This window comes from Zalophus californianus, chromosome 5 (assembly GCF_009762305.2).
Source record: "Zalophus californianus isolate mZalCal1 chromosome 5, mZalCal1.pri.v2, whole genome shotgun sequence".
In the NCBI taxonomy this organism is placed as follows: Eukaryota; Metazoa; Chordata; class Mammalia; order Carnivora; family Otariidae; genus Zalophus; species Zalophus californianus.
The window spans coordinates 66,518,084-66,542,011 of NC_045599.1; the positions used below are offsets into that span (position 1 = coordinate 66,518,084).

At 38.1% G+C, this 23,928-nt stretch overlaps 2 protein-coding genes across 8 annotated transcripts in view; one reads left to right on the plus strand and one right to left on the minus strand.

Annotated features, from left to right (window-relative positions):
- The window catches only part of RASA1 (RAS p21 protein activator 1), a 103,896-nt gene extending 101,721 nt beyond the window's left edge, over nucleotides 1–2,175 (plus strand). Inside the window, exons 24-25 of the mRNA XM_027606317.2 lie at nucleotides 35–169; nucleotides 1,093–2,175. Of these exons, the coding sequence (XP_027462118.1) occupies nucleotides 35–169; nucleotides 1,093–1,176 (219 nt within the window). The 3' untranslated portion in view covers nucleotides 1,177–2,175. The remainder of the gene's footprint in view (nucleotides 1–34; nucleotides 170–1,092) is intronic.
- Nucleotides 1–23,543, minus strand: part of CCNH (cyclin H) — a 38,154-nt gene extending 14,611 nt beyond the window's left edge. For 2 of the 7 annotated variants that reach the window (XR_003522189.2, XR_004820101.1), the window contains exons 1-10: nucleotides 23,211–23,542; nucleotides 21,002–21,124; nucleotides 18,608–18,681; nucleotides 17,179–17,389; nucleotides 13,395–13,558; nucleotides 9,688–9,758; nucleotides 7,076–7,187; nucleotides 5,008–5,083; nucleotides 4,382–4,472; nucleotides 3,252–3,364 (exon numbers count right to left, since the gene is read on the minus strand). Coding sequence is in view for 3 of the 7 variants with exons in the window: in XM_027606318.2 (XP_027462119.1) it covers nucleotides 4,434–4,472; nucleotides 5,008–5,083; nucleotides 7,076–7,187; nucleotides 9,688–9,758; nucleotides 13,395–13,558; nucleotides 17,179–17,389; nucleotides 18,608–18,681; nucleotides 21,002–21,124; nucleotides 23,211–23,327 (987 nt within the window). In the remaining 4 variants the exon portion in view is untranslated. Of the gene's footprint in view, nucleotides 1–2,310; nucleotides 3,171–3,251; nucleotides 3,365–4,306; nucleotides 4,473–5,007; nucleotides 5,084–7,075; nucleotides 7,188–9,687; nucleotides 9,759–13,394; nucleotides 13,559–17,178; nucleotides 17,390–18,607; nucleotides 18,682–21,001; nucleotides 21,125–23,210 lie in introns of those variants that run through there. The other 5 variants (XR_003522190.2, XR_003522188.2, XM_027606320.2 and 2 more) reach the window with 5 other exon arrangements.
- Between the last annotated feature and the right edge of the window lie 385 nt (nucleotides 23,544–23,928).

Sequence of the window (23,928 nt, forward strand, 5' to 3'; positions counted from 1 at the left end):
TTGTATTTCTAAATGCAGTTTTATTCTCTTAAAGAATGTACCTGAACTTCCGGACACTACAGAGCATTCTAGAACTGACCTGTCCCGTGATTTAGCAGCACTGCATGAGATTTGTGTGGCCCATTCAGATGAATTGCGAACGCTCAGCAACGAACGTGGTGCGCAGCAGGTAGGTTTTTGCCAGCCTTCATTAACAGTGATGTTTGATTAGTACTTAAGCAGAATGTCAGCATAAGACTGAGAGGTAAGTAGCTGAATTATGGTCAACATTGATACTTTATCAGTTGTATTTTTAAGAATCAGAATCCTCCTCCCCAAAGATCTCGGCAGAGAAATAATGGACCCAGGCTAAAATTATGTATACTGACATATTTTGCATACTGCATACTGAAAAAAACGGTGGTGTTACACACTTCAGTGATGTGTGAAAATGGCAACTGAATTATGAAGTCAGTAGTGATGTGGCTTATCTCACGTACGCAGCGCATGGCCAACTCCAGATTCAGAGATTCTGGAGTGTGGCCTTGAAAACTGTCATTTCTAATAAGCTCCTCCTGAATACTGTCACTGTACTGGCCAACCATTTGGCAAGGGCCTTGTAGAAGACATTAAAATTAAAGCATTGTGTTTATGGATTCTGAGTTTTCTTCAACCAGAGATTCTAAAACCCTCAAGTTTAGATAACCTTCTGGCTCATTAAGCTTCCAATCAGTTTAGCAGCTTAGGCAGAATATGTGCCACTGGCCTACTTACGTGTCCACGGTATATATAATGCCTTCCAGCTACACTGGGGCTGAGTTTGTTTGTTATGATTTGCCTTAAATTAAAAAATGAAATTCTTATTGGAGAATTTGGCCTAATTAATTTTAGGCCCAGTGTAGTCCTATTTCTTCCATGATCTTATGGGGCTAAGCAGATATGAAAATGGCAAATAAATGGAAATTCTATTTAGTGTACAAAAATTGTATCCTGACCAAAAATATTGAGTCAAGGACTGAATAGAAACATTCTTTTTACAAAATCTAGGTTTCCTGAAACTTCTGACTGAACTTTCCTTCATTTATTATTTTCATACTGTTTTTCCTTGTTTAGCATGTACTGAAAAAGCTTCTGGCTATAACAGAACTGCTTCAACAAAAACAAAACCAGTATACAAAAACTAACGATGTCAGGTAGCAGCCTTCGCCCAAGTATCCTGCTTGGATTCAGCATGCCCAACACGGTAATTCATATCAGTATAATGTCTCCTTTGCTCTTGCCAAAAAATAGCACACCTTTCCACATTCCAGTGATGTGTGAGCTATGCAAACAAAAATCCAAGATTCTGCTGGTGAATAAATGTGCCAGCAGCTTTGTAAGCTATCTGTGCAGGAAATTTGCACTTTTTCCACATATGGAATCAATCTTTACCAACTTCTGACTGAGCCTTGGTGTACAGATCACCTTTCACACAACAAAATGCTATGACTATAAACCTTGAACTTGGAAAGTATATTTTCAATACATTCAATTGCCAAAGTTTTGCTGTCTTGGAAAAAGAACTATGAAATCAACTGACAAGAAAAAGGATTCTGTTGACAATTGAGTATAACTGGATTGCTGACTTTAACTTCCTCCTGATTAGGAATACGACCGTTTGACTGTTCGGTGACTATTTCTATTTACAGTTTCCAGAGTCTGCCACTATAATAGGAACAATCTTTGCTGTATACTTTTTAAAAATACTGTGCTATTTCTCTTGCTGGAACTGTTGAAAGAAAATATATAGAATGGATCTACTGCTCATCAGCTTTATTTTTTAAACATACCACTTATTTTGTTGGAATTGTCAAAGACTGTATTTAGATCTCATGATGCTTTCGTTAAATGTTTACAACAGTAAATAGTTTGAATTCAATAAATATTATTGGTCGTACTGATCAATGCATGTTACCCATTCATCCATTCTATAGACTATCGATTTACTTTATGTGTCTAAAAATATCTGGAATGCTTTTGTTGAAAGTACTCATTTCCAAATTGATTTTTTTACACAGCTACCCATCTTTGAACTTCTGACTACTTGTTCTATCTGCTGCATATTTAGTTTGTATAGTTTTATTTGCTTCTGTATATGTATTTTTGTGAGGTATTCACAAGGGTTTAAGTTAAAATAAAGCCAAGGGATATCCTGAATAATTGATTACTCCTGTCTAAATACAGCTAAGCATTCAATTTCATTATTTTCCTCCTCCTCGGGGGGGGGGGGGGGGGCAGTTCAAATTTAGTACCAGAGCAAGGCCCAGGGAGAAGAAAAGTATCAATTCCTTCCCTCCCATAATTATGCAGAGAGAGAAGGCATGCAAAAAAGTACATGGCAGAAAAGCATTTTCTACAGTAAAAAAAAAAATCAGGGATTTAGAAGATTGATGCATAGCAAAGTTTTAAGCTCTTAGAGGCTGTTACTTCTGTGGAGACAGGTGAACAGTGATGTTCAAAGCCAAACCAACACCCAGTCTGCTCTCCTGTGCTACTTTCCCTTGGTGTCAGTTCCCATTACTTTACTTTTCCCTCACTCCTGCTTTACAGCTGGACTACTATGGCAGTAGCCCATTTGAGTTACGGGATAAAGGCTAGAGCGGAAGGGATATGGACCAGTGACAGCTCCAAAAACATTTCAACACTATCCAAAGAGGTCCAAATTCTAGTGCTAGGCAACTTAATCCTCCCCCACTAATAACCCCTCAGTCTTCAGCCACATTGACCTATCAATCATCCACCATTCCCCAGGCTGAAATTTCCTCTTCTGCCTTTTATATTTTAATGCCATTTTTATCTCTTAAGCTGGAATAGGAAATGTGTCATTTACCTTTGTACTCCTAGCAGTAACATGAAATAAAAACTCAAACTTTTTTTAATGGGGCTGGTAGGAGACTCATAACAATAAAAAATTATTAAAAAAAAATGTGGACCTTGCTCTGATACCAAAGCTTAGGGACTTAAAAGAGAAACAAGATAAATTATGAACACTCTGCAATGCTGCCTAGAGGCTAGCAGCATTGCTACTTAACCTGGACTGCACTGGAAGATTGTCAACTTTGGCTTCTTCCAGTCCATGTTTGTAAAATCATACTTCATTAATTTCATTCCTCATTCCACAATGAGAAGGAACTAAATCAAAAACTTCAAACCTGAAATGTAAAGAATTATTAGGATATACATATAGTACATACTGCCCTCACATACTGAGATGGAATTAAAATGGTACCTACGTTCTAATGCTAAGTGCAGCCTGGGATGCACTGACACTGAGAACAGCTGTGTATCCATCAAACTCAGATTTACAGGGCTACAGAGTTTCTCAGAATTCCTGCAACCCAGTTTTCTAGAAAAAATTAAACAGACATGTCATAATTTGGTTCCAACTTAGAAACCGAATAAGATCACAATTAAATATCTGAACAAATGCTATTAATATGCAACACTTATTGAACACTTAGTATATGCCAGCACTAGTCCCATTAATCCAGGGAAAAGTAGGCATTATTTTCCTTGTTTGCACCTTGGGAAACTGGCAGAGAGCTTTAGAACTTGACCAGTCACGAAGTGAAATAGACAGCCAAGATCCATACCCAAGTGTTTTAGTACCATAGCAGTTACATTTTATATCAACTCACTTCAATCTGATTTCTTAAACATATTTGGTAAGTTAACTGTAACACCGATTTATATGGATTCACCTGAGTAATGTGTTAGTCTTGTAGCTGAATATACAATTTGCAACTATCTGCTGACCTACAGCAACTTAATCTTTTTATCTAGAGCACTATTCAAGACAGACTGCGTGTTTATTTGATTTCTTCTTTAGACTTTATCTGGTAATGTTTTCAGGCAACTAACTGAGGACAAATACTAATTATGATTACCCTGGGTAACTAGCTTTCACAGTTTCACTTGAAGCACTTAACAGTTGAAGTGCATTTTGTAGTTAAGTTACATACAACAAAGCTAAGTATATCACAATGACATTTGAGAAGGCATTTGTAAAGGTTTCTAGAGGGCAAAAAAACTAGCATGTTTAAAACTAATTACTCGGTTTTATTGTATTGTGGCCTTTTTTCCTAAAAAAAAAAAAAAAAAGGTTTGCTGCTTAAAATATAGGCAAATTAATTACAGCTTTGACTACTGTAGAAAGACTGATTTGATACTAGTCGTGATGGGGCAAGACTATCTAAACCAGGTGCTATTCTGGCTCCTTTCAGAGGTTTTAATTCACATAAAGCTATCCTGAAAGGGGAAAAAAAAAACACAAAATTTAAATAACAAATCGAAAAGTTAAGCAAGTTTAATATATTTGATGCCTTCACATTATTTCATTTTTCAATAAAGTTAAATGCCAGACCTGCTTCATCCTTCTGTTGGTTAGTTAGCATTGGAAAGTCAATTTCAAATGGTTAGAGAGAATCTACCAGGTCATCATCAGTCCATTCTTCCTAAGAAGGAAAAAAAACGTAGTAAGAATAACAATATACTGAAGCATAACAGCACTGTTTACCTCCTTACCTTTCTGGAAAATTTTCTCCCTTTACTCTGATTACAGGAAGGTAATAAACCAGGAAAATCTGTAATAGTTCAATCTTAACAGTAATATGGCTTGGTCTCACAAGACTACACCAATTGACAGGAGTAAAGGTTACAATTGTGACCTTACTGTATATCTGACATGTAAGGTGCAATATTTTTGAAAAAGGTAAGAGAAGAATCCTTGGAGAGTCAAAAACAGAGCAGAAATTTAGCATGTTATAACCGTAGGAAGGATTCTTCATCAATTAACTATCATACCGCTTCAGTACAGGGTAAGAAGTGAGAAAAGTCCCATAATAACAAGACAATATACATAAAAGAAGGATGCAAAAAACAAAAATGAAGGCTTCAAACCCCACACTTCTGTAATGCTTGCATTCTGGAAAAATAAAATCTTAACAGTATAGTCAGACCATTCTACAAGAAGAATAAATTAAAATTTACCTTTGGAGAGCATACCTCTTCATGTTTGGGTTTCTTTGAGACATAATCATCATCTTCATAGCCTTTCCTCTTCTTCCTGTAATTGAGCAGCCATCAATAAGTAATCTAAAACTGGCAACAGAAACTATAAAATAAGGTGCAGTAGATGGAAAGAGATGAATTATGGAGAGGAAGACATTATCTTTCAAATTAATCTTTACGTTCAATGCAATTCGAACTAAAATCCTAATAAAATTTCTCATGGAACCTGTCAAGTGTAACTGATGTGCAAGACTGCAAAAATAGCAAAAAGAATCTGAAAGAATAAAGTATGGGGCCCTTGTCCCAGTTTTCATCAAAACACTATGATATAAAAGCTAAAGTAATCTAAAGTGTGTATTAGAAAGAATTAATTGCATCAATGATCAGGGCAGATAGGCAAAAAACAACGACGTATATACAGGAATTTAATCTACAATGAATGTTTAACAGGAAAATTCTGAATTTTTATTTGAAAAAAAGTTAGTATTATGAGATGTGTACCTCACAATTCACAAATAATTTTAAATTTTTAACTGCTGAACACAAAGCAAAATAAATATTAATTTTAGGTTAAGAAAAGGTATTCAAATGTAAAAGCATTAAACAGAACACAAATCTCCTGGATACCATAAGGTAAAAGAAACAAGAAAACAGCTGTAGGATATATAGGAAAAAACAAGTATATAAAATATATAAAGAACTACAAATCAGGAAAGTAACACCAAAAACTGCAGAAAGATTGTAAGCAGGCAATACAGAAGAAGAAATACAAATGCCTGTTAAACTGGAAACATCCATGCCTCATAGTAATAGGGGAAATACAAATTAAAATACAGTAATAATGTGATAACTGTTTTCTCACCCAGACTGGCAAGAGTTACAGACTGATACCATAAAAGTTGTACAATATGTATGAAAGTATTAAGAAAGAGAAAAAACGACTTACTTCATACACACATACACACAGGCAGAGAAAAGACTGGCAACTGTAAACCAACTAGATACTACCTCTGAGGTCACAGCTGGATTTGGGTTTTGGTCAAAGAGAACTTTGGTTTACCTGTACTGACTTTAGTAATGACAATATAGTTAAGTGTGTAGTGAAAAAGAAAGATAAGGGATTTTAAAGACTCAGAAAACAAATTATTTTGTCTTAAAGTAGTGCCTGTCAGCGTGGTCCACGGACCAGCCATGAACCATTTTCAGTTTGCAATAAGGTAAAGTACAGAAACAGACTGTGTTTAGGAAATTTTAGAGCAATTCCATCAATTAATTTTCTGACTACTGAAATCTAATAAAATTTCAGCTTGTATTTTGTCTATTTCATTCTAGTAATTTGTTATTTGTTGCATTTTATCCTGGATTAAAAAAAAAAAAGTCCTTTTTAGACAGTCTGAAAAGCCCCCTCCCAAGTACTCACAGAGATGCAGTATTTCCTTGACATAGTACAAAAAGCACATAGAAACTTAGATGGAGTAAGAGGTACTCTGGCAATTAGAAATTTTGGATTATGGACCATTCAGTTACCTAGCTAGAAGGGTAGATTACCAGTTCAGTGGTCTGATCCAGAGGCTGATAAATTTCTTTATATGGTCAAATAGTAAATATTTTACACCTCATAGGCCATACAGTCCGTTTGTGTCACAACTACCCAACTCCTGCTGCAGCGTGAAAAGAGCCACAGAGTATGCAAACTAACTGTTATGTCTCTGTTCCAGCACAAGTCTTTCTAAAACAAACAAAATAAAGTAGTAGTTCACATTTGGCCTGTGGGCCAGAGTTTGCCAACCCTTGGTCTAAGCACATTTCAAAATCAATGTGAAAAGAATATAATCAGTGCTACAATACTTTGACTTATTCAAGTCAACATTTCTTTACTTCTCTGTATCACTCTCATTTCTGTGAGTTACCACTGAAACCAACGAGTGAGATCTACCAATTTTAAGTTCTATGCTAAGCCATGCTTTGCAACGAGAGCTAGTATATAATAAAGTAGTCCCGCATTTTGCATGTTTCATAAATATGAATAACACTCCCATCTACTTACGTAATTACGTTAAGAGCAAGCTCAGCAGAGTGACATCTCTCCAACTTCTGTTTCAGAATAGCAACTTCTTCAGATCTGGGTGGCTCATATTTTTTTACCAAGTTTCTCATACCTATGTGGAGATAAAAAAGATTTATCCTAGTTATCCTAGACAATAAAAAGTCCTGTTCCCATAAGGGAGCTGAGTATTTCCCCATCTTATTATGGGAACAATAAATAAAACTCTTGAAATGTGATTATTACCAGGATTTGCAATGTTCTGCATTAAAACCCAATGAATACCATACCTCAAGTAATTATACCTGTCTGTTGCTTAGCCCATATCATATACAGCATAAAAAGAAGCATGTTCTACAATCTAGTAAGTATTTTTTCCAAATCCCACCATGGTCTCTTTTTCAGGTTTAACATCCTTTGTTCTCTGCCACCTGTATTTGTAACATTCTATACTACAGATGGTGGCCCAAAGACTGTGCTTCTTATTTACAAAGGAAACCATTATTACATGACATGTAATAAAGGGAGATGCTTAGTAAAAAATGTGTCAATGATCCTTTGCTTCAACAAAATGCAGAACCTATACGATAAAGCATCACCAAGAAAACAATATTCTCTTTAGGCTGAAAGTAAACTACTGTGTCAGTGACTTTACAATTGCAAACATGTCCTCTACCCTGGTCTGTTTATGTTATTCAACTACAATAAACCAAAGAACATAAATCTCAAGAATTTTTAGGGGAATGGTGAGAGATCCAGGCCTTATTATTAGCTAGCCACGTGTGCCAAATAGGTGGAGCTTGCTGGCGTGCAAAGCAGTGTTTTCAACTGAATTAATACTTGTGGCTTAATATCTTTGTTCCAAAAAATGATGAATAAGGTACCTTAATACTGTTAAAGCTCTGAGTGTTTTGTCAAGAGCTTTTCTTACTTCACGTTACAACAAGTGGAATAAAATAAAGGAACTGAGAAGAAATCAGTCAAAAACTGTTAGCTGTACAATGAGCACAGTGGGTTATCTTGAAGGCTCCTTTTACCTACTAAATTCCATGATCCTAACTACTGTCTCTGGCCAAATCACAGTTAGCTTTGGAAGTGCGCCCTCTGGTGGTTGAACTGAAGACTTACACTTTTATGATTCCTAAATCACAAATCCATCGCTCGCAACTGAAGGAAGCCCTCAGAATCATTTCACAAGCAGAGAATCAAGAAATGATATTTACATGCCCTGAAGCATCTTACCTTCTGAAACATAAAACATATAAAAAGTACCCTCATTTACTACCCTTATCCAAGATAATGATTTTTAATCTATTGTATTGGTTTACCCAGTATTTCAACTACATATTTAGTTAACAAGGACAAGCAGCACAAAAAGTTTGGGGGACAAACACAGTTGACTTTTAATCCTAAAGCTTAATAGCCATGAGCCTTCAGTGACACACAGGCAAGATTGAAGAAAGGAGAGAGGTGAGTAATCTTGAACTCAACCATTAAGACAGCGTTTCTCAACATTGGCACTGCTGAAAGTCTGGGCTGAAAAATTCTTTGTTGTGAGGGGCTGTATTTGTTTTTCTGAGTCAGCTATTAAAAATTACTCTAAATTCAGTAAGGCTTGAAACAACAGAAATGGATTCTCCTCTCACAGTTCTGAAGCCCCGAAATAAATCAGTTTCACTGGGCCAATATCAAAATGTCAGCAGACCCCTGTTCCCTCTGGAAGCTCTAGGGGAAAATCCATTCCTTCCCCGTTCCAGCCTCTGGTGGCTGCCAGCATCCCTTGGCTTGTGGCCATATCACTCCAATTTTCAAGGTTTGCATCTTCAAATCTTTCTCTGTGCTCTGCCATCACATTGCCTTCTCTGTGTCAAACCTCCCTCTGCCTTTCTTTAATAAAGACTCCTGTGATGCATTTATGCCCTACCTGGATATCCAGGATACGGTCCCCATCTCAAGATCTTCAACTTTAACACATCTGCAAAGACTTTCTAAGGTAACATTCACGGTTTCCAGGGATTAGGACGTGGGTATCTTTGGGGAGCCGTTTTTCAGCCTATCAAGGGGCTACACTGAATTATAATATGTTTAGGAGCATTCTTTCTTCTACCAACTAGATGCCAGTAGTAGCCAACCACCCCCCTCACCCCTCGCCAAGTTCGAATAGCCAGAGTGTCCCAGACATTGCAAAAATCACACCCGGTGGAGAACCGCGGCTTTTGTAATATCAACATGACTAGCAAATAACGTGTATTAACTAATTATAGCTGATTACAAAAAACCCTCCAAATTTAAGTATTATCTTTAATTTGGTTCCCTTTAGATCTTTTCCTGTGCCTGTCATATATCTGTGTACACTTCAAAAGGACTGTTTTAAATCTTAACTCTTTCTGAATCGATTTTCGCTTTCCTCGTAAGTTCTCTATGTGTACAAACTACTTCCTTTCATGAGCGCTCTACTTGTTCTCCACCAGTGAATGTATCCTTCATGCCTCCATGATCCACTAAGTCAATGAAAGTAAATCTAAACAACAATCTATATATCTCAAGTTAAACTTCAAGATGATATTTAGAAAGTAGCTTCGTAACAGAAGAACATAGTGTCCTGTTTTACTTACTTTTCATTATATCTAGTAACTGTGACAAGCAAGTTCTGTTCTCTTTCAGCATCAGACTTTCTGACAAATAACTGGTAAAGAAAGGAAAAAAGTTTTAATCTGAACACATATAGCATCTTTGAGAAATATGACATCATAAATTAGTTTCCCCACGTTCATTTCATCAAGGACAATTTTAAAATTAATTTACTTTAAAAGTATCAAATAACAATACTTTGAACTCCACAAAGTTAAATAATCTGTAACTATTACAGTCTTAAGGATTTAATACAACTTAGTTTAAAAGATGTTTAATGTTCAAATTAATTTGCCTAAATTTTGTAATATATACGCTTTCAGAGAAAAAATGGTTATGAAAACATTTAAAGTTCTGATTATTACTACTGTTAAGTGTTTAACATAATAAACTATGAATCTAACTTTGTTTTACAATCTAAGCAATTTGAGGAATTGAACAATTTGAGCAATCTGAGTCACAGGCACAGAGAAGTCATGATCTTGTAACTTGCCCAAAGTCATATAAAGCTAGGAAGTAGCAGAGCTGGAACATGGTACTCGTTAAGGATTCTCTCTCCCCTTAATATCAAGTTAACAATAGGCGCTCCTCTTGGGACTAATAGGTATTCAAACCAGTTAAGAATATCCTCATGCTCTGCAAACCTATTAAATCGTACATGCATAGAATCCAAATCAAAAGTGTTACTACTTTTCCATAAATGGATATAAAGTCTAATTATCTGTTTTTCTCAGAACCAATGATAGCAGCATGAAAATAATTTCTATACTTAAATATTTTGGCTACTCTGAACTTTATATATAATTGATAAAAGCCCAAGTGAACAAACTGTGAAGGCATAAGTAATCTTTCAAACACAAGTGCAAAAAAATTATTAATTTCTCTAAAAAATGGCAAAATGAATAAATGGTGAAGTACAGTTAACAATAGACAATTTTTTAGGAAATTTTGTTGCTATCTTTTAAACTATCCAGATTATTTAAATGATACTACGTAAATTTTGATAACTAAGTTTGGTGTTACAACTTCATCATCTATGATGGGAATTAGTTTTAGATATAAAAATCAACTCCCTTAACAATTTATACATTTCTGGTTATCAGTAATTCAAAATAACTATTAGTCTTTTCCTTTCCTTTTTCTCCCTAAAACCTTTCACACTTTTGGCATCTTCTCTTGTCTTTTTTTATTCTTTCTTTCTTTTCCACTTCCTAACATCAAGAGTGATACATTTGGTTCTAAGAGTTAGCTGACCAGACTCTACTTCTACGAGTCTTTAAGTTACCAACTCAATCTCAATCCTGAATTAGAATTTTAATATTTTGATTAAAAAAAATCCATAAGCAAGCAGGAATATTTAAGAAGTCAAACTAAGAGATGAAAAATAAATCTCGAAATCCAGTAAAAAAGAAGACAACTCAGAGCTAACAAAAGAACATCCTATAAGTATTAACCTAAAGCATCATCCAGAATATAACAGCACAAGAGCTTTCCCTTTCTGAAACCAGCAATAAATGTAAAGGTAATTCCAATGTGTCCCCAAAGTTTGCAAAGTAAATCAGAAGAATGATTTACACACACACACAAAAACCACACACACATATACACACACACACACCAAAAAAAAAAAAAAAAAGATTTACAAGTACTTCCTCAAAGGAAAAAAAAAAAGAAGCCCAACTCTTTATAGTCCCTTGGAAATTCAAAAGTGTATTTAATTTGCCATGAGCCCAAGTTACCACAATTTCAGTTTCGGCTATCTGAAATTATAACTACACTTCCAAGATGACATAAACTTCATCCCTTTCCATCTACATAAGAAGAATCTCACCACTGGGGAATTTGCATATATGCTGCATCAGACCTGATGCTTCAACAGATTAATCAAACATCTGGCTATCTGAATTGTGGAAAAGAGGCTTTCTTCTCTTAGAGAATGGAACCTTCACACCTAAACTCCATAGATATCAACAATCTGCTGGCTATCTTTCCTAACTGGAACAAGGATTGATAGCTTTGTTCATTCTAACAGTACAGTGTACGGTACAGAGACAGCACTTGATAAAGTTTTGCTTAGTGAAATAAATGGAGGTATAGATCACTTTGGGGTTAAATGTATACATTTATGTACATTTGGTGAGCTGTGTCTGTGAAGAAGAGGCATATCATAAATTAAACATAAGCCCACATTCCCTAATCTTGCATTTGTTTTCAAATTCATAAATTGTTCATGTTTTGGAAAAGGAACCTAGGGAAAGTACCATGAGATGTGCAACAGTCCAGTGATATCTGGGGAAGTAGCTTGTGACCAGTTACATTCATATTTCTGTAAGGGAACATATAAACACTCCGATTAAGCTGAATAAAGACTAAATCACATCTGTTCATGTTTGCTAACCACCATTATCATGGATTTTGAAATTATGGATGAGGAAATTACAAACATGGAGAAAGTTTTAAGTTCAGAAAATTTTATCATCTTTCTCTAGGAATAAGATCAGGCAGAACTTCAAAGGTCATAGAGAAATTATAAAAATTTACAAAATCTAATTTGCTACTAGCCTGTGCTTGAGTTACAAATCAGTATGAAAATAATGTTTATCTGTGCACAAGATATTGCACCAAAGAATCAAGTAAACTTAATTCCGGTAAAGGGCTTATCGCAAAGCCTGGTTCTCACTGTGCATTTATGCATCAGCTATAGGTGTCTACAGCTCGAATGCAATTCATTTGGACATTCCCTAAAGCATTATTCATTCAGTAGATCTTCACTGAATTCCACATGCCACGCCTGCTCCACAGCAGAATGATAAACCAGGCAGACATATTTGCTGTGTGCATGTTGCTTACCAGTTCACAAAACTTCTACATTCACCCTCTACAGACAACTCTATCAGTCTTTCGAGAATCACCTGATTTACTTCTACTTTAGTCATAAAATGGATCCTCTCAGCTCAAAGACACTCAATTTTTAAAGATTTCTTTAAAAGCAGACGGGGCACCTGGGTGGCTCCATTAAGCGTCGGCTCAGGTCGTGATCCCAGGGTCCTGGGATCGAGCTCTGCATTGGGCTCCCTGCTCAGCAAGCAGTCTGCTTCTCCCTCTCCCTCTGCCCCTTTCCCCCTACTCCTGCACTCTCGCTCTCTCTTTCTCAAATAAATAAAATCTTAAAAAAAAATATTAAAGGTCATTTCATTTCTTCTCTGTCGCCCTCACCAACCCCCTCCCAACCACAGTACGTATGAAGGACTATAGTCACAAAGTGAATCTCACTTAAAAACTCGGTCTCTGTTGAATCACAGATCTGTACCTCTGAAACAAATAATACATTATATGTTTAAAAAAAAAAAAAAGAAGATAGCAGGAGTGGAAGAATGAAGGGGGGGGAAATCGGAGGGGGAGAGGAACCATGAGAGATGATGGACTCTGAAAAACAAACTGAGGGTTCTAGAGTGGAGGGGGGTGGGGGGATGGGTTAGCCTGGTGATGGGTATTGGGGAGGGCACGTTCTGCGTGGAGCACTGGGTGTTATGCACAAACAATGAATCATGGAACACTACATCAAAAACTAATGATGTAATGTATGGTGATTAACATAACATAATAATAAAACAAAAAACCAAAAAACTCAGTCTCCAGGAAGGGATAAACTGAATCTGAGTCTGATCAAAGTTAAAACACAGATTAATACCTTTCCATAGTAATTCCTGCTCGAGATGCACTCGACAAAATGGCAGTCAGGGCAATTTGGGAAGGTGTGTATAAAAGGTAAGCATCCGTCAATGCAATTCTATTAAGAAAGTCATCAGCTGTTTTCCTCAACATCTCTGGATTCTCCATCATGGGATAGCGAGTCTAGAAAGAAAGTTTGCAAATGTTATCACTTCTGAGAGTTAATGCAGCAATAATAGTTTAAAAATATTTATATTAACAAGAAAATGCTTAACACAGGATTCTTAAAAATAACACCCCAGGGGGCGCCTGGGTGGCTCAGTTGGTTAAGCGACTGCCTTCGGCTCAGGTCATAGATCCTGGAGTCCCGGAATTGAGTCCCGCATCAGGCTCCCTGCTCGGCAAGGAGTCTGCTTCTCTCTCTGACCCTCTTCCCTCTCTCGTGCTCTCTATCTCTCATTCTCTCCCTCTCAAATAAATAAATAAAATCTTAAAAAAAAAAAAATAACACCCCAGGGGTGCCTGGGTGTCTCTGTTGATTAAGCACCACCTCCTCTAGATTTGAAATTCCTGCTACTTAAAGTTTACTTTTGGGAAGAAATAAATGGAAATGGATCTTGGCTTGATTACAGAATTATTTTTAGAATATGCCCAAGAAATATGGATGAGCCCATATTCCCTGAAAATTCTTCTTATACTAAACTCTAGATCCTAAACCCTCAGATCTATTTCAGATATCCACATTCAAGTCCCAAGGCACTAAGAAATCTCTTCTATACTCTAAACAAAATACTCTGAGTCAATTGTACAGTCACACCCATGTCTTATTATCCTGAAATACTGACCTCTGATATGACAAATTCAGACATTCCACTCTGCCCAAGGTACTCCTTTCCCCCAGTATATTTGCTCAATTACTTCACAGCTACTCCCTGACTTCCTCCTCAGAACCTTTGGTCCCTTCTCCCCTTATCCCTCTACTTGCTCCTACTCACCAATGTCCGCTGATCCTCATTTCCCTCCAGAATTCCCTGCGCCCATATGTTGACAACATATTTCAGACAAAACTTTTAACAATGGCTGAAATCAAGCCATCTTCTGCTTTGTAACTATATCCACATTTCTGGGTGCTGCAACAGAAAACAATACCACCAAGAGGTCTGGTACTATTACTATAAATTCAAGTTCACTGACCTCAGGAGGGCTCTCAACAATGCCTAGCTATGATAATATTCCATAGAAAATTTGTTCTCCCATTTTTTAGTGACTGTGTTCAACATTTTCCACCTGTCTCAATGTCTCTGATAATTTTCAGCAACTCCATCACTCTTTGTAAATGATCCCTGCCTTTAACAAAGAAAGACACTCCATTTCCCGTCAGCACCAATCCCTAGGCATAATACTGTCCTCAACCCATGCTTTCCTCTTTCCCTCTGTTCAAAGAGCTATTTATTCTCTCAAGGCCAATTCTTCTACTTTGCTTTGAATCCCATGCCAGTCCCTTCCACCTTACTCCAAAGAGAAACTTGAGCTACTTATTTTTCACTTCCTCCTTTAAGCTTTCTCTCATTACTAGCACTCCACATCAGTTTCTTCCACAAAGCAAAACACAAAAACCATCTCTCTCATCTATTTCTAGGAGATCCCCCATCTTCTCAATCATCTTTTTCCACTTCAAAATCAAACTGTTTAATCCAGGTTACAAATACTTCTTTTCTCACCTTCTCACCTGTATTCCCCAGCTGGCTCCAATCCACTTTCTTCCTCCACACTCAATGGAGACTAATTTCACAAAAATCACAAATGACCCTTCTGGCACTAAATCCAGCAAACATTATCCTTTTGCTTTTACTTTGCCTGAATTCTGAACAGCATTAGAGAGTGACCTGCGCTCATCTTCTAAAAGTATTCTACTTCACTTCTCCAGAAAGTCCTATCTCTCTGGATATTCTTCAGTCTCCTTAATAGCTTCTTATATTTCTCTAACTACCCTTTATTTATTTATTGAAAATAATTTGTTTAGAGTGAGTGAGCCTGAGAGCAGGGGCAGGGCAGAGGTGGAGGGAGAGGGAGATAATCTCGAGCAGACTCCATTCTTGCAGAGCAACGTGCAGCTCAATCTCACGACCCTGAGATCATGTCCTGATCCGAAACCAAGAGGTGGACACTTAACTGACCGAGCCACCCAGGCGCCCTTCTCTAACTACCCTTTAAATGGTTCTTTTGGCCAATACACCTTAAATTTTCCAGGAGCAACAATAATCAAATCTATACCTATAGCTTCGCCATCTTCATGCACCTCCACACACACCTGATGTCTTGCAGGAATTGGAAATTCATTATGTCCCACAGCAGATTCAACAACCCCCGCCCGTCCACCATCAACGAATCTGTGCTATGCCAGTGTTTCCTCTATCAGCGAGTGAACCACCATTACCTATATGCTTAGGCCAGAAACCTGGGGGTTCCTCCTCTGTTCTCCATCTCTATATGAAATCAATCCTCAAGCTCTAGTGATTCTGACTAGTATCTCATAAGTCCAGGAAGTTCTCTCTGTACTCACAGCCACTGTTAAGTCAAACCAACCACCATCTTTTGCTTGGACTACTCTTAACAGCATCTTACTGGTATCCTTTCATCCATTCTAATCTATTCTCCATATTATGCCTGACACACGTATGCGCAATAAACAGCCGACACAGGCTGATGCAAGAGTTTGCCAACAGGATTTTTTTTTTTAAACTGCAAACCAAGCTATGCCACTGCCCAGACTTAAGCCTTCCACTGGTTTCCCACTGCTCTATTCAAAATCCTTAATATCACCCCCACAGTCTAGACTCTACCTTCCACTCCGGCAGCACTCCGTGGCAGTCCTCTCCCCCTATCTCTAAGCTCTATTTAGGTTCTTTAGTGCATGGTTTCTTGAATTTGGACCTCTGACCAAAGAAGTCTCTCTGATTGGAATGCTCTTCTACTACCTAATTCCTACTCTTGCTCTGAATTTCACTCTAAGTGACCCTTTCTCACAACTGTCTTCACTTCCTCTCAATCTGCCATCCTGTTCTAAAGTATTCTAATATCTTTCCTTCTGTAACACTTAGCACACTGGATATATGATTACCTTTCCCATTAGACTGTAAGACCTATGAGAGTTGAGGCTGTTCTCGTCTTAATCCAAGCACAATGTTTTGGTATAGGGTACGTACCCAAATTTTGCCACTCAACCAAGACAAATGAACCAGTTTTTGACTTCCATTTTGACTTCACTTACACTATCCAAGTCCCCTTTCAGGGCCCAAACAAAACAACTTAAGTTGCTTTTGTCAATGCTTATTTCCTTGTATTTTTGATGCCTACATATCGATTCAGGTTCACAATGCACTGAAAAATAGAAATCACTTAGCAATCTTCTAGTTAAAAACAAGAATTTATGTGGTTCTTTAAATCAAATCCATGACAGTATACTAACTTCAGAGTTAGAAGAGTTAACTTAAATTTCCAAAAGCATTACTCTAAATTGACAGTGGTCCTCATTACAGTGCTTGGACAAGGATTTGCACATCTACTAAACGAGAAGCTCTGGAACTGCAGCCCAACAATCTGAGTTAACAAACGTTCCAAGTGGCACTGAAGTTTGAGAACTATAGCACTAGAGGTCCAACTAAACTCAGGTTTTAGATGAGCTTATGTTGTAACAATTAGAATGATTACAAGTTATAATAAAATGTTGATTCTTTTCTGGTTAAAGAACCATAGCAAAGGTGTACATCCTACTGGTTTATTTTTTATATCAAAAAGATTACCTTTAAATCAATGAGAAAGCCCTCAAACGGTCTATAAGGATTGTGGACAATAAGGTGGAAATTAAGTTGCTGAATAAGAAGTAGTTCATATTCCAAAATCTGTTCAAGTGCCTTTTCTTGTCCAAGAGGACTCTCCCGCAGATTTCCAACGAACTGTGGACTAGATACATTGAATTCATCTACTTTGCAGGCCAAAAATGCGCAAGTGAGCCTAGAGGCAAAAATAAGGGACAGGAATGGGATCTGTACATACTTTAAGAAATATCTGAATATTTTATTGCTAAAAGTAAGTTCTAAAAATGCCTAATATTATAAGTGACTATGCTAGACTTTGCAGGAAATTTATTAAAAAAAAAGTTTTCTGTTCAAACTTTTTATCCCTTAGGAAACTATAATTAGGATGAACTGTATAATTTTTTTTTTTAAAGATTTTATTTATTTATTTGACAAGAAAGAGACACAGCGAGAGAGGGAACACAAGCAGGGGGAGTGGGAGAGGGAGAAGCAGGCTTCCTGTGGAGCAGGGAGCCCGATGCGGGGCTCGATCCCAGGACCCTGGGATCATGACCTGAGTCGAAGGCAGGCACTTAACGAATGAGCCACCCAGGCGCCCCTGAACTGTATAATCTTGCCACAGCATTCAACCATTATTGACTTAATGGTAGTTTCATATAGTTCAACATAAATATCTAGAAAAATAACTGAAGAATAAGAGTACTTTGAGAGTCATGAAATGTAGATGGAAGAACTCAACCGTATACACAGATATACCTGGGAAGAAAGGATGGGAAGCAGGGGAAGAAAGGTAGGTTAAAGAACACTGTGGAAGGCCATCAGTGAAGTCTCTGAAGGCATTTTGACAGAGATTATTACCTCAGTAACCTATGAAACTCTCATGCCTACTACCATAAATTTCAGAGTGAGTATCTAGAAATAAAGTTACCAAAAAAATCAAGATTGGAAGTAACAAGGCCTGACCTAGACTGGTAGAAAAGAAAATGAAAGCGAAAATAAACAGGGACAATGTGACTGACAGCAGGCTCTTTAATGAGTCTCATACTAGCTTCGTCTTTATTTTTAACGGACCTTTGTTCATTTGAAATGAATCTGGAGCTACTAGACTTGTAAACCGACTGAACAGAAGGAGAGGAGGTACCACAAATGATTCTTGGAGCAACAGAGAGAAGAAATGTGCCACTAACAGAAAGAGATATTAGGGAAGTTAGTTCGAGAGAAACAGGATTTGAGTATGGGTAAGTTGAAGTTCAGATGCCATCAGTATGAAAGGGAGGGACCAGATCTATAAGGAGTATAAGGACAGTATAAGTTCATAAGAGGACGCAACTCTAGATTACCCTTTATTAGGAAGTCATTTTGTCCACACAAAGGTTTTCTTAAATGAAAATCAATAAATTAGAATTATACTCACATTATTATCCGGGGGTGATATTCCATTACTGAGTTATTAAGATAAAAACGCTTGAAATACATACAAGCTGTACCCTAAGATTAAAAATACATTATCAGAATCTATTCACACACATTAAACTTTGTTAAAAATATTTTTTTTAAACTTACTTATGCAAAGGTTTCTTTTTAAAAAGTTACCCATACAAAATACCAAAACTTCTTAATTCTTCTTTCATCAAATAAATTATGATGAATTACTATGGAAATGCCACAGCCAAAAGACCCTTTGTTGTCCTTCCTCGCCCACCCTCGTTACCCTTCCTATGGTCACTGACTTAATTTTAAAGTTTATGTGTGTTTATTTTAGACTTCAGAGCAACAAACACCAACTAGATTAGAAAAAATCAAGGAGAAACATACAAATATTCACAGCTTAACCAATCTTGTGAAAACACTGACAGAATTAACAGGCAATAGCCTTCTCTCTAAATCCACTTTGAATCTGTGTGATAGAACCATGATCATGTTGCCAAACTAAAGAGTAGACCTGACTGTATCCCATGAGCCAGACTCTGTGCCAAGCACCAAGCTATCATCTTTTTTTAAACCTTACAACAGCTTCGTGAGGTACTGCTATCACCACTTTACAGAGAAGGAAACTATCAGTGAGGTTAACTGTCTTATTTGGGGTCACACATAAAAGAAGGAACAGGGCTGGATTCAACTAAGACCTGCCTGTACTTTTAACCACCACGTCATTTGGCTAGAACCAATGAAATAGACGTTTATCTATTTTACGAGAGAAAGAAGTTTCCTTTTAAATATTTTTAAAAAGTTTAGCTTTGTTGGGGCGCCTGGGTGGCTCAGTTGGTTAAGCGACTGCCTTCGGCTCAGGTCATGATCCTGGAGTCCCGGGATCGAGTCCCACATCGGACTCCCTCTCAGCAGGGAGTCTGCTTCTCCCTCTGACCCTCTTCCCTATCATGCTCTGTCTCTCATTCTCTCTCTCTCAAAATAAATAAATAAAATCTTAAAAAAAAAAAAAAAGTTTAGCTTTGTCATTTTATGTGAAACTAAACAACAAAAACAGTTCATCAGTTATAAATAAGACAAATTCCACAAAGAAGTTTATGCAAGAATTCAGTTTCTTCATCTGAAAAAAACTATATTATAGTTCTTTTATCAGAAAAGCACAGAACCAAATCTGCAGACAGAAACTAATTAAGTCCATCTAAAATTCTTCCTAAATCTTTCATTTCTCAGATGAAGGTCAGGTAAACAAACAAACAAAAAAAACCCACTATGAGTATTTTTTTGAACTTGGTATTTTCAATATACTTCAATTTTTTTCAACTTTAAAAATGGAGATTTTTTCCTAGGAGTTATTCTCTATTGTGTCATAAGTTATTCACTCTGCATAACTTTAAAAGTTAAGACAGACTTTAACTTAAAAGACTTTTTTTTTGTTTTTAAAGATTTTATTTTTATTTATTTGACAGAGAGAGACAGAGCGAGAGAGGGAACACAAGCAGGGGGAGTGGGAGAGGGAGAAGCAGGCTTCCCGTGGAGCAGGGAGCCCGATGCGGGGCTCGATCCCAGGACCCTGGGACCATGACCTGAGCCGAAGGCAGACGCTTAACGACTGAGCCACCCAGGCGCCCCAAGACAGACTTTCATATTTAATCTTCACAGCAAACCTGTGAGATAATTATGAAAAAATGTTTTATAATCCTCTTTTATCTTTCAGCTTTTCAACCTCAGTTTATGTTCAACAAACAAGAATACATACTAAAGCAACAATTTCAAGGATAGTGCATGTAAGTCCTTACAGCCACAAAATTCAAACTACCTGTTTGTCCTCACCATTGCCACACCACAGTAAACACACCCACAGAAATGAAGTCCTCAGAATCATACATCTGAAACAACCACAAGACAATTTTTTACCCAAAGATAAATCTCCAGCTTTCTCCTAATCAAGGTTTAAAAGCTTCCTATGGCAGGAGTTTTAGCTGGAGCGTCTGATTACAAATGATGAATGAATGACTTATTTCAAACGTGTCTGTCAGACTTGACAAGGCAGTGGTATATGTTCTCCTCCCGGTTCTATTGCTCATTAGTTGAGAACCCAGAGAGAAAGTAATCTTTTCTTTCTCTATGAAATGAGGATGTCACGACCTGTCTAGCAGATCTCAAAATTCTTTTGACAATGAAATGAGAATGAAAAGAAATGAAATACCAAAAGAAATGGTAATAGGAATTCCTAAGTTAAGGAATTTATCAAAAAATACAAAACTTGACAAAAACTTGAATACATAAATTTCCCTAAAGTGGATAGAGAACTGAGTTACACGTTTAGAAGAGTTCTGATTTCAGAAGTCAGCTAAAGGACTTTATCACTATCATAACTTACCACAACAGACCTTGGCATTGCTGGCTTAAACACCGAACAGAATTCTAATAATCTCTTCTCATAGTATTTGCAAAGCATCATTTCTTCATGAGGCTCAAGAAAGACTGGATCATTTGGAAGAACCTTTAGATCAAAAGTTACAACAAAAGTTCAATGACATGAATAATCTTAAAATACTTTTCTCTGTCCAGATTAAGTTTAGTTTGTATCTCCAACCAAAGGGAAATATACCATACGTCATTTTTCTCTTTATAGAGCTATTACACAAAATAGTTTTAGTGAAATATTTGATAAACAAAAACTATACCATCATTTCACAATTTCTCAGAGTGTCAGCTGGCCATGTGCTTCATTAGGGTAAAAAGAATCATGACAGAGGGTGTGCATATGCTCACAAGTTTGATGTCAATTATAAATCAAAAAGAAGATACACACTGTCATTGGAAAGCTTCCAGCATCCCTTTCTCAGTCATTAAGTCACAGAGGTTGAGGTAAAAAATCACAAGTGTCTTAAGGATGATTATGACTCTTAAAATATTCCCTCCTATTTGTCTTTATAAACTCCACAGAATACACTAGATGGTTAATAATACAACAGTTTTACAACAGATATCTACTAAGCAGTGTTACTGGATTAATTATGACTACCAAAAAAAAGGTATGCTGAAATCCTAACCCCCCAGTACCTCAGAATGTGACCTTATCTGGAAATAGAGTCTCTACAAATGTAGTTAGTTAAGATAAGGTCGTACTGGAGTACAGTGGGTTCCTAATCCAATATGACTGCTATCCTTATAATAAGAACATGGAAAGATACAAACACAGAGAGAACACTATGTAAAGATGGAGGCAGAAGCAAAGGAACACCTGGGGTCACCAGAAGCTGTAAGAGGAAAAGATTCTCTCCTAAAAACTGCAGAGAGCATACTCTGACAACAACTTTATCCCAGACTTCCGGCCTCCAGAATTGTGAAACAGTAAATTTCTGTTGTTTTAAACCACCCAGCTTGTGCTAATTTTTTTTATGTTAGCCCAAGGAAACTAATACTAATACAAACTGATTTTACAGAGACAGCACAGCATTATGATTTAGAACAGCAATGAGTTCAAAATCCTGGCTCTGCCACTTACCAGCAATGCAGTCCTGAAAAGTTATTCAACCTCTCTATATCTCAGTTTCCTCAGCTGTAAAGCAAGGATAATAACAGCATCTACCTCATGGGATAGTTGTGAGGATTAAATGGGCTACCACTTACTAAATGCTCAGAACAGTGCGTGGTACCCAGCACAATCCGTACTACTTTGTACGGCACAAAAATTAGGCAGTATGAAACACACGTGAGTTAAACGTAGAAAGTAAAGTAGCTCAGTACCGGTAGGTCTGAAACATGCAATACTTGCTAGAGGAAAGCTTGTACTAGAATGGGTGGTGGAACTTGGGAAAGAAGAGTAAACCGGTGGGAACTATAACAGAAAGTCTTGGCTGGCAGGATCAAAGTCTAAACCATCTTCAGTCATTTGGTTTGTACTGACGGTCTCCTGATTCCCTGCCTCTACCCTGCCCCTCCGATCCATTCACCACCAGGTTTTCTGAGGTCTCTTTCTAAAACAGAAGCTGAAAGGCTAATTCCCCTTTTAAAATCTTTCAGAGGTTCCCCATCTCCTCATTATAAGCTCAAACTCCTTACTTCCCGCTTACAAGTTCCTGGCCTATACCTTCTCCAGCCTTTCAAGCACCTGTATTGACCTTCTGTCACACGATCCGGAGCATTCCACGGAGCCGCCCTGCAACCCTAAAACTTCTGACCTCTTTGCACCTGTGGTTCTGTCGGCCTGGAACGTCCTTTCCCCATCGTCTCTCAATCAACTACTGGGAAAAGCCTTCCCCGACATATCCCATATCCTCTTGACTAACAAAAAGCTCTGGTCCCGCACTACGGTAGCATCCTACAAAGTCTTTTCTTCGCCATGTTGCTGATTACTCCTCTGCCATTCGACTACGTTAACGGCGTTGTCGGTCTCCGTACCCACTACACCTGGCAAAGTACTCGCCTGTTGATTAAATAAAACGCCCGGCGCTCCGCAGAGGCACGGGCAGCAGAGATGAAGGTGTGCGGAAGCTCCAGGGAAGGCAGGACAGACAAGGGGGACAGGCAGCAGCTGCTCAAGAGTTTAGAGGCCGGGACAGGGAATCGGCCGCGAGGCTCACCTTCCCGTTGGCCACCGCTTTGCATTTGAACTTGCGGTTGGCGTCGGCCCGCAGTCGTGCCAGCTGCTCCTCACTGGCGAAAGTCCAGTGCCGCTTCTGGCTACTGTTGTGGTACATCGCGAAATCCCAAAGCAGGCCCCGACAGTCTGGAGAAAAAGACCGCAAACGCCACAACACCGTGGGGGAAAAAAAAAAAGCACCTAAAGCACAAACGCCAGCCCGCGGAAAGCGAGGGCGTCCGTTCGGCCGGCGCGGGCGCGTTGACGTTAAGATCACGTGATATTTCCGACCGCGGTCGCGTTTCCGGAGCGGACTAAGAGGAGAACATCCCGTGGGTCCGTCCCGCCGGCGCCCAACAGGCAAGTGGGCGGAGCCTACGGATACGCTCCTCCTTTCCGTGAAGCTGGGCCCTAGCTCCGCCCCTTCCCGACAACATTTAAAGGAGAAGCGCCAGGCACGGTTGTCCAAAAGGGGCGGAAGGTGAGGTTCCTGGAAGCGGACACGGGCAATTTACGTGGAGTAAACTGAAGGGGGCAAAGGACCTGGGAAGTTGTCAATTTTTAAGCAGACTGTTCAGAGTACGCCTCACTGAAAAGGTGACATTTGAGCAAAGGCTTGAAAGAGTTGAGGGAGTAGGCCTATCAGTCATGTGGGGGGTGATTTTGGGGCAGATAGAACAGTCAAGGTCCTAAGGCAGAAGCATTCCTGGGAACTTTTA